Below are 10,000 nucleotides of genomic sequence, written 5' to 3'. Positions count from 1 at the left end.
ATGGGAGGAGCCACAGTGCAACAGCCAATCAGACTGCACTCTCCAAAGCAACGGAATCAGATCTTCGGGTTAAAAGTTTGCCTGTGACGGCACACGATGGCTCCGCCTAGTTTGGGGCACATGAAGCTCTGACCATCCCCCCCCCCCCCCATCTTTGCTGGGGGCACAAAAACCTGAAGCTGTCGCTCTGAAATATGACAAGCAAAGCCAAACAGACACAATGGGGTCTATGGCAAGGGCTTGACAGGGCTGGATTATTATTGGGACTGTGTTTGGGTCTTAGGTGGAACAGGAGTTATTTTACACTGACAACAGGAAGCAGGACCTGAATCAGACACAAGAGCAGGTAATGCAGGAGAAAAGAGAGTAAACATCGTATGCACAACAGTAATTTAAAATAACTCTGCACGGTGTGGACTAAATTTACCTTTTCTTCTCCCAGTTTAACAACACAAATACACTGAGAGGGCATCTCTTCTGTCACTCCCAAACGTGACTCTTTTTTTTTTTTTGAGTGCGCACGCAATTTCACTTTTTTTCGGATATGGGTTTTTTTTTTTTTCTCGATCCACCAAAACAAAAATGTGCAAAATAAAAATAAAAAACGAGAGGCGAGAACAGGTGATGTGGCACCCAGGCTAGAGAGGGGGAAAAAAAACAAAAAAAACTCCCATGAGCGCAGAAGTGGGGTTGCTTTACGTCTGTCTACCTAAGAGACCTGGCACTGTGCGTCTAAGGCAACTGCATTGGGCGCAGTGCGAGCCCTGTCTGTCTAACTCCAGCTGCTGGGGAGAGAGAGCTCCACTTTTCTCTCTCTCTCCCTCTCTCGCTTCTTCCAAAAACCTTGTTGTGAAGGAGGGGGGGAGGAAAGGAGGAGGGAAGAAGGGTTTTGTTAATTTGAAAAAGAAAATAAAAACTTCAGCAAAAAAAGAACGTACTTGTTCTTTTTTTTAAAATATATATAATATGAAGAGACAAATCAAACACAATCCAGCACAACCGTTAGAGAAACATGTACAGTAGAGGACAAGCCCCCCCCATCCCCCTCAACCCAACCCCGGTTTCTAAACCACAGGCCCAGCTTAAGAATGAGGCTGTGATTTGCTGCGCCCCCCCTGCAACTCAGAGGACAGACAAGATTCCTGCGTGACAATAACCATGTAAACCAATCAAAAGGCTTTACTTTCCACAGCAGAACGCTGCGATTGGTTAAATGCTGTGTCAGATAGCACACGTGGAAGGCCCACCTGTCATTCACATTCCAAAGCCCCGTTGCCCTGACTACAACTCTTTTTCTAGCCCCGCCCCTTCCTGTCACATGACCTCACAGGCACCAACACGCTGATGTCACACTTAACCCTGATGACCCCCTCCCACTCCTCCTCCTCCTCCTCCTATAACCAAATGGGAATACCTGAATTAAAAAAAAAAAACCTTCATCTAATCTAGCTCCTAAAGCAAACCGCCATCACAAACAAACTTTTCTCACTCTGTCAACTCACATAAAGTCACTCACACCCAGAGCGATGTACACAGCTCACATTATTGAAAACACAATCCATTTACAGAACAAAACTGAAAGCTTTAGTGAAGAAATTCAGATTAGGTAAAGAGGACAACAGAATTATACTACAATGTAGCACAGGGTCCTCTCACACGCAGTAAACACCCCCCCCCCCGCCAGTGAGCACTTGGTACAGGCCATGCGGCACCATTATAAGGCGGGAGACTGGGCAACGGGCCGTACCACTCCTCGTCTTTGTGGGCCAGGAAGAAGTCCTGCATCTGCTGGCGACGGAAGTCCATCTTGTACTCGTTGTAGCGCTTCACCGCCTCCGTCTCGTCCACAGAGTCGTCCAGCGAGAGCAGGAACTCCTTAAAGTTCTTCATCACGGGGGGAGGGGGGCCCAGGTCCATGTCATGGATGTTGCCCAGCCTAGGGGTTTGGGGGGGGGGGGGGGGGGAATGAAATGCCAGTGAAAAGCAAGAAGAGGGGGAGGGAGGAGAGAGAGAGGGAATGATAGGGGGAACAGGACTGGGAGTCAGGTGTGAAGACCGTCTGGCCAATCAGCACCACTAACTGCTCAGTCATTTAACGGGGGATAAAGAAAACCAGGGCTGGATTTGGATTCGAGGGGCCAGATTTGATTATCCCTGGCCATTTGGCCAGTTATGATTTAAGGCTGTGCTCACGCAGGCGAACGGCGCCCCCTGCTGACCTGGCCTGTATGGGGATGCCGTGGTGCTGCGGCATGAGGTGGAGGTCCGGGTGGCCCCAGGGCTGCGGGGGGGCGTAGCTGGGCCCCCCCCCTCCGCCGTATGGCAGGTCGTACCCCCCATGGTACGGGTCCCCACCGTGGTCATCCCTGGAGGACAGAGAGCAACAGAAAGGTTTTTTTTTTTTACTGGCTACTGTGTTTTCAGAAGGTTTGTTGGCAGTTATCCTTATAGATAAACGGACAGTTCGACTGGTATTCACCAGGTGCAGGTAAAGACGGGACAGATACTCACCAGGAGTACAGACAGGTAAAAACTCACCAGTCTCTCCTCATGCGCTTCTGCTGGGGACTCATGTCGTGGCGGGGCGGGGAAAACCTCTCCCGCCGGCCCCTCTCATAATCGCGGTACTCCCCCCTGCTCCGTCGCTCGCGTCCACGGTCCCACTCCCTCGCGGAAGGGCGGCAGTTACCGTAAAAATAAACAAACAAAAAAAATCACTTATTATATCCGTCTTTTTAATTGCCAACATCTCCATTTTTCTGACAGTTCGTCTCCCTCCAGCTCACCGGTCATTCCAGTCGTCCCGGCGCCGGTCCTCCCGCTCCCGGGAGCGGTCGTAGTCACTCCTCTCCCTGCGAAACTTGTCCCGGCGCCGGCGGTCGTACTCATCGTCGCTGTCGCCCATCACTATGAACCAGTCAGTCGAGATGACAAGCTATTTCACCAGGAAGCACTTGGTGCAAAACATAATAATAACCCAGAAGTATCCCTGTTTACCCTTAGTAGCCTGACTAACTTACTCACGCCGAGGACAGCGTTACATCAGAGTTACAAAGGCCATTGCTGTGTATACCAGCGTGACTGACTGTTGCATAAATTAAAATTAGTTCAATAAGTTCAAATGTTTATGGTATTTTTGTCCAAAATATTTACATTATCCCATCCTAGTTTTTTATTTTTGTCCGAGAAGATGTCAGCCTTGTTTGGAAGTCTTGGCGACCATTATCAAGCTTAGCTAATTTATGGTCTAGCCTCCAGTACAAACTAAATTAAAAGCCGCTCATCCTAGTTAGCTGCTTTTTTGGGGACCAGGTCGTTCGTCAACTTGCGTGCCAGACCTTGTTGGGTTAAGTTGTGACACTGGTTAGCGAACTGCAAGCCAACGTCAGAACTGCAAGCTATCTACGTATGGGATAATACCCTATGAACGAGTCAGTTCGGTAATCGTGAATATTTTGTTAATTAGAAATGATTGCTAGCTAGCATGACAACGTTTTCAGAAGGTCGTCCGGTAAGATAACATCGTCGGTTAGCTAGATAGCCATTCCATATTATTGGCAGGCTAGTGTAATATTGTATAACTTAATATCGTAACTTTATCTCAGAACGTTAGCTAGCCAACAACATCACCTGAGACAACCGTGATCAAACCGTTTAGCTTGACAGTAACGTTAGTTACGGCTGCGTCATATTCGCTTATTTACGCAAGCTACTAACCATGGCTAGCCAAGTTAGGTTAGTTATATATTTATGCGCGAATGTCCTGCAGAAAGTTAGTGTTAGCATGCAAGGCCTGTCTTAGCAAAGCCAGCTACCCTTTCAGTTCATTGATGATCCAATTATCCAGGTTATCCACATGGCCGTCATTGCACTCAGGGACTCTAGCTATCTAGAAGCTAACACAATATATAACTCGCTTGTCACCCATTTTGACAGTTAGCTAGCAAATGACCTTACCAAATGAGCTAACCAGCACCGTGTAACGTTGTGGCCTAGCAGCATACCGAGCTAGCTTTGTTGCCAAGTGGCCGGGCCCATTCATTCTCGAGACTTACATTTTGACCATCGCTAGCTACCACGTTTTTTTAGCATGCAACATATTGTTATCATGTAACTAACACAATAAACACATGTTACACACTCTCAACATGTAGCGAGTCCAGCACATTATCCAGTTTGTTTTTCCTCTGACGCGCTTATCCGAACAATATGACCGTGGGCAGCCACTCTGGAGCGAGCGCTCTGAATCCACGTCGCTCTGATGTGGCACTTTACCACTGAAATGATCTCCGTGAAACCGTAATTGATGAATAAAGCATTGTTATTATTTATTGCTTCCCACACTATAGCGGTTTATTTACCATCAATTTCTCACACGACTGCCACCGCCTCCTCTAGCTCTCTCCCAGCCAGTCGGCGCTCTGATGCCCCGGATGTACAGGGCACCTTCGTCTGCAGCCGCTGGCTGGCCACAGCGCTTCTACTCCCCTGCGGGCGGTTTTGGAAACACCATTTCATTTCAGACCAAAATACTGTATTTTGGAACAGCGCAGGTTGCAGAATTAATTCCCTGACTGAGTGCAGCTGTTCTTTGTTTCGGGCAGTAGAGCTAATCTACAATGCTGTTAAAATACTGTTAGTTAACATGGTAAATAACGTTACTGTTAGTTGTCATGGTAATACCAAATTAAGGCTTAAGCGGTCATTTTCCATACACGGGTGACACTGGGAGGCCATTCATGGAAAGAGATTTGAAAGGGTATGTGAAAAAATATGTGCAGTACATAGTTAACCTCGTTGTTTCTCCTTCACAGTCGTAATTGATTGTGTTTTTCTGAACTGGCTAGTTCAAACAATATATTTAAATACATTATATAATGAGAAAGAACCACAGTTATTTCACCCTTCTAAGTATGATTTCATCCTGGCACAGAAAGAGTTCCATAGATCCAGGGCTGCCAGATGCCGAAAACTAAATAATCGTACAAAGACTCCAGAATTATCCTATTTCAGGGTAATACTTCATTCAATGCGGACTGCGGTGCACCAAGAACTGCTCCGGATGGATCCAAATCAGCTCCGTGACATTTCACTATTATGAAAAAAACTGAAATTAACATGTCAAAATTAGTTTTAAAAATTATCGTACAAATATGATACTTATCGTACATTTGGCAACGCTAGCTAAATCGGGTACCGCAATCACATGATACACACTCCAATACAGTAGGTGGCAGTATACACTACTACGGAACCAAACGATACCGACCGAAGAATCAGTAGGAAAAAGACGTGCCTAACTGAAAAACTGAGTTTTTGTTTCAGTAATATTTGTCTGCATTGGCTTTCCATCCGTACAAATGCAGAGGAAAATGGTTGAAAAGAAAATAGCAGGTTAGTAAGCTTTACATTTGTTTCACAATGTTTTAATTAGTGGTAATGGCTACTGGTCTTCATATAATATGCAGAGTGTAACAACGCAGCTTGCTAGCTTCGCTTGTTTTGTACGTTAGCTCTAGCTCGGTCTTACAGCTGTTGTGTGATAACGTTAAGCTTATTGAGACGACGTTGGCTCACCCGCTAGCTAACGTTAACAGCGAGGAACAGGAGCTAACCTTACGGAATGAAAACACTTTAGCGGTTGTATTTCGTACTCGCTGGTGTTAATCATAACATAACTACCAGGTAAGAAGTGTCTTGGCTAGCGTTGTCTATTTCTTTCCCTGTTTTTACACCCTGTCTTCCTGGGTCGCTGTCAGTGCGGTCCCAAGATCCGAGCCAGCGCCGGGTCTTGGACCGCGCCACACGCCAGCGTCGCCTAAACCGGCAGCTTGAAGCCCTAGAGAAGGACAACTTCCAGGACGATCCGCACGCCAGTCTACCGCAGCTTGCCAAGAGGTTGCCCCAGTTCGACGAAAGCTACGAGTCGGGTGAGGGGAAAACGCGACGTGTCTCAAAACAATATGAACTCCAGCGGCTTTCAGGCAGACAGAATGTTACGAGTCATAGCCTTACTCCGATCTTCGTACCACTCACCGAGCTAAACTTGCTCCTTTCCCAACGACCTTTTCGGCCGTCTCTCCTCAGGTAAAAAACGAAAAAAAACGAGAGGTGACCACTTCAAGCAGAGGTTTCGGAAGAACTTCCAGGCTCTGCTGGAGGAAGAGGTGAGAGAAACCCCCCCCCATCCTCTGAAACCGCCCTCTTCTCTCCTGCCCTCCTGCCCTCCTGGGTAATCTTGGCGCTCTCTCTGTAGAATCTGAGTGTGAGTGAGGGCCCAAACTACCTGACGGCGTGCGCTGAGCCCTCGAAGCTCCCGCAGAGGCACTTCTGCGCCGTGTGCGGCTTCCCCTCCAACTACACCTGTGTGTCCTGTGGGTCACGCTACTGCTGCGTGCGCTGCCTGGGCACACACCACGAGACCAGGTAACACACCTGTACACACACACACACACCTGTACACACACACACACACACACACACACACACACACACCACGAGACCAGGTAACACACCTGTACACACACACCTGTACACACACACACACACACACACCATGAGACCAGTTAATGCACCTGTACACACACACCTGTACACACACACACACACACACCTGTACACACACACACACACACACACCTGTACACACACACACACACACACACACACACCACAAGACCAAGTAATACACCTGTACACACTCTCACACACACTCACTCACTCACTCACTCACTCACTCACTCACTCACTCACTCACTCACTCACCATGAGACCAGGCAATACGCCTGTTCATACACAGACACACACACACAGACACACACCCACTCGCACTCGCACTGTCTTTCTCACACTCACTCTCTCCGTCTCTAACACACACACACACTCTCTCTCTGTTTCTGTCATAGGTGCCTGAAATGGACTGTGTGACAGAGGACCCTGTGTGTGTGAGTGTGTGTGAGCGTGAGCGAGTGAGCGAGTGAGCGAGTGAGCGAGTGAGAGAGTGAGAGAGTGAGCGAGTGAGCGAGTGAGCGAGTGAGCGAGTGAGAGAGTGAGAGAGTGAGAGAGTGAGTGAGTGAGTGAGTGAGTGAGTGAGTGAGTGAGTGTGTCTGCGCACACTGCTTGGAAATGAGTTTCACTCTTCAGTCCCACCAGTCCCACCATCCACCTTTGGGATTTGAAGCTTCCAGGTCTTTTGTACCGTGAGGTCTGACATGAGTAGATTTGTGTTTTGTCCCAGGGAGTTCTGTACAGGAGGTCATGGGTTCTAATCCTGGTTTTAACAGATTCATGATGCCTGTGTTGTGAAAAGCCGTAATGTGGAATTTTAAGGTAATTAAGCGTTTCTCAATGTTTTTTGTTTTTGCATTGTTGACACAGAATAAACATTAATTATGTATTTCACAAGAAAGTCCCTTGTCTGATGTTTAATATATACGTATAAAGGCTGACATTGTATCCAGCCAAGGGAAGCAGAATCTTTGGCTTAGGTTCCCTAAAGACATGGCACAAACCCACCACACATTGAAGTGTTACGTGGCAAATTATTCAGTTCAAAACATTGCTGGATTTGAAAAGCTTTTCCTCAGAAATCATAACACAGCCTGAGTGTTTAACTGGGATGGGAGTTACACATGACATTTAACAATTCCATCATACGGGTTTCAGGTAATACATTTCAAGATTTTCACCATGATACAATCAGTCATAGACATTCTAATATCTAGTGAGAAAAGCATCCATCACTGACCTTCCTGTGACCCTTCCCCAGAACTCGAAGCAAAGGCATTTAAATGCATTATTCTGTCTTTAGAGATTTAGTTGAAAGTAGTTTTAGCTCCACTTTGAGCATTAAAGGTATTCTATTCTTAGAAACAGTCGTGACTGCGAACAGCCTGAATTAAAAAATATATATAATTTTTTTTTTTTTTTTTAAACATTCAAAGTTATAATCCCTGGGGTAGATTCATTTCCAATTCAAGTTCAAAGTACATCCAAAATCTTGATACGCTTTCACAAATGAGCTTCTGAATATACAGTTGCGCAGGTTTGAGCCAGAATCAGGCTGAGCCTTGCGCTGGAGCCCTTGATCCTGTTCTAAAGACTCCACAGCTGCGAGAACTCCTTCAGCTGTGAGTATCTTTTCAGAGAAATGGACAAGATGGTCTAATTTAATGTATTTATTTGTCCAGGAGATATATTTACTGATATTGTGAATGTTTGTTGGAAAACATATATATATATTTTTTTTAAATAGCTTGGTCATGTTTTGCTTGTAGGTAGGCTGGGGTGTGTTCTAAACCAGCGTTGTTTAGAGAAACTCATCGGACTAACGATGACCATGCCCTCTTTGATTGAAAGAGGCTTCTTTGTTTGACAGCTGACAGATGGGGGCAGTACGATGCTGTCTTGTGACACCAAAACTTTAACAAAGGCATTATTCTGTCTTTAGAGATTTAGTTTAGAGTAGTTTTAGCCCTACCTTGAGCATTAAAGGTATTCTATTCTCAGAAACACTCGTGACTGCAAACAGCCTGAATTTTCTTTTCTTTTTTTAAACATTCAAAGTTATAATCCCTGGGGTAGATTCATTTCCAATTCTAATACATCCAAAATCTTGATAAGCCTTCACAAATGAGCTTCTGAATATATTAAGTCGTATTGTAGGCCTACTACCTCATGTACAGGCAACGGCTGACATTTCTTTAGAAATATAATTTACATGATCCAACATATAGGCCACAATCATAATGTACAGATGTATCAAACAAGCTGAGGACATGGGTCTGAATGACCAGCTGTCAATCATACATTTCACCAAGGATCTTTACCACCGGCCTAAATCTCTGCTGACTAATATTGACTAAATATTGCAAGAAATAATCTCAAAATTAATTGTCTTTATGGCGAACTGTTCAACAGATTTTAAATGAGCATTCCACTTCATTCACAGCCAACACCTTTTTCATACAAACATCCGTGACTTGCGTCGAACAACGCTAGCTGGCTGTTTAGCTGCTTACCTGGGTTTTTTTATCTCATTGATTAAAGCATCTTAACGATGTTCATCAGCGGCGTCTCCATCTGCGGCCACTTTCTCTCCGCCTAGCACCGCCGTTTCAAACGGCCGCCATCTTCAACGCACGACTGGTTTAACTGACCGTTATCTTCAGCTCTGAGAATGCTGGCCTGGGGGTCTCCCCAAGTACCGCTGAGTCGCCCCAGATTAGATCAGAGGCACAGATTTGGCGTGGCGGATGCTGGTCCCAGGATGGGGAAGGGGAGGGCATGTTCTGGGGAGTGGGTTTGGACCTGGTGTGTGTGTGTGTGTGCGTGTGTGTGAGTGTGTGTGTGTGTTTTTGTGTGTGAGTGTGTGTGTGTGTGTGTGTATGTGTGTGTGTGTGTGTGTGTGTGAGTGTGTGTGTGTGTGTGTGTGTGTGTGTGACAGAACTCTATATGATCTGGAGCTGGTGTGTGTGTGTGTGTGTGTGTGTGTGAGACAGAGCTCTATATGATCTGGAGCTGGTGTGTGTGTGTGTGTGTGTGTGGGACAGAGCTCTAGATGATCTGGAGCTGGTGTGTGTGTGTGTGTGTGTGAGACAGGGCTCTAGATGATCTGGAGCTGGTGTGTGTGTGTGTGTGTGTGTGTGTGTGTGACAGGGCTCTAGATGATCTGGAGCTGGTGTGTGTGTGACAGGGCTCTAGATGATCTGGAGCTGGTGTGTGTGTGACAGGGCTCTAGATGATCTGGAGCTGGTGTGTGTGTGTGTGACAGGGCTCTAGATGATCTGGAGCTGGTGTGTGTGTGTGACAGGGCTCTAGATGATCTGGAGCTGGTGTGTGTGTGACAGGCCGCAGCTGGTTTTGTGGGTGTGGAAGAGCTGGCTCAGAGCCTCCATGTACAGCTGGTGGTACTGATCCACCATCTCTTCTGTGGGACAGGAGACCTGGGGAACTGTGATGGGGCTGCCCACTGAGAGAGAGAGGGAGGGAGAGAGGGAGG

At 46.5% G+C, this 10,000-nt stretch overlaps 2 protein-coding genes and 1 pseudogene across 3 annotated transcripts in view; 1 reads left to right on the top strand and 2 right to left on the bottom strand.

Annotated features, from left to right (window-relative positions):
* The window catches only part of LOC133132333 (serrate RNA effector molecule homolog), a 17,225-nt pseudogene extending 12,944 nt beyond the window's left edge, over positions 1-4,281 (bottom strand).
* Positions 4,282-4,989: 708 nt separating this feature from the next.
* znhit1 (zinc finger, HIT-type containing 1) lies at positions 4,990-7,408 on the top strand. Its single transcript, XM_061247682.1, has 5 exons — positions 4,990-5,394; positions 5,760-5,930; positions 6,088-6,167; positions 6,257-6,426; positions 6,906-7,408. The coding sequence occupies exons 1-5, from the start codon at positions 5,361-5,363 to the stop codon at positions 6,925-6,927; spliced, it is 477 nt and encodes a 158-aa protein (XP_061103666.1). The 5' UTR covers positions 4,990-5,360; the 3' UTR covers positions 6,928-7,408.
* The window catches only part of mogat3b (monoacylglycerol O-acyltransferase 3b), a 12,342-nt gene continuing 9,647 nt past the window's right edge, over positions 7,306-10,000 (bottom strand). The window contains exons 9-10 of one of the 2 annotated variants that reach the window (XR_009709122.1): positions 9,021-9,970; positions 7,306-8,137 (exon numbers count right to left, since the gene is read on the bottom strand). Coding sequence is in view for 1 of the 2 variants with exons in the window: in XM_061247681.1 (XP_061103665.1) it covers positions 9,816-9,970 (155 nt within the window). In the remaining variant the exon portion in view is untranslated. Of the gene's footprint in view, positions 9,971-10,000 lie in introns of both variants that reach the window. The other variant, XM_061247681.1, reaches the window with a different exon arrangement.

This window comes from Conger conger, chromosome 7 (genome assembly GCF_963514075.1).
Source record: "Conger conger chromosome 7, fConCon1.1, whole genome shotgun sequence".
Lineage (NCBI taxonomy): Eukaryota > Metazoa > Chordata > Actinopteri > Anguilliformes > Congridae > Conger > Conger conger.
Note: the sequence above shows the minus strand (reverse complement) of the source record. Positions and strands in the feature narration are given on the sequence as shown.

Coding starts and splice junctions, on each gene's coding strand:
- znhit1 (XM_061247682.1), top strand. CDS start 5,361: ATGCAGAGGAAAATGGTTGAAAAGAAAATAGCAG. Junction 5,931..6,087: donor CGACGAAAGCTACGAGTCGG/GTGAGGGGAAAA, acceptor GTCTCTCCTCAG/GTAAAAAACGAAAAAAAACG. Junction 6,168..6,256: donor AGGCTCTGCTGGAGGAAGAG/GTGAGAGAAACC, acceptor CTCTCTCTGTAG/AATCTGAGTGTGAGTGAGGG.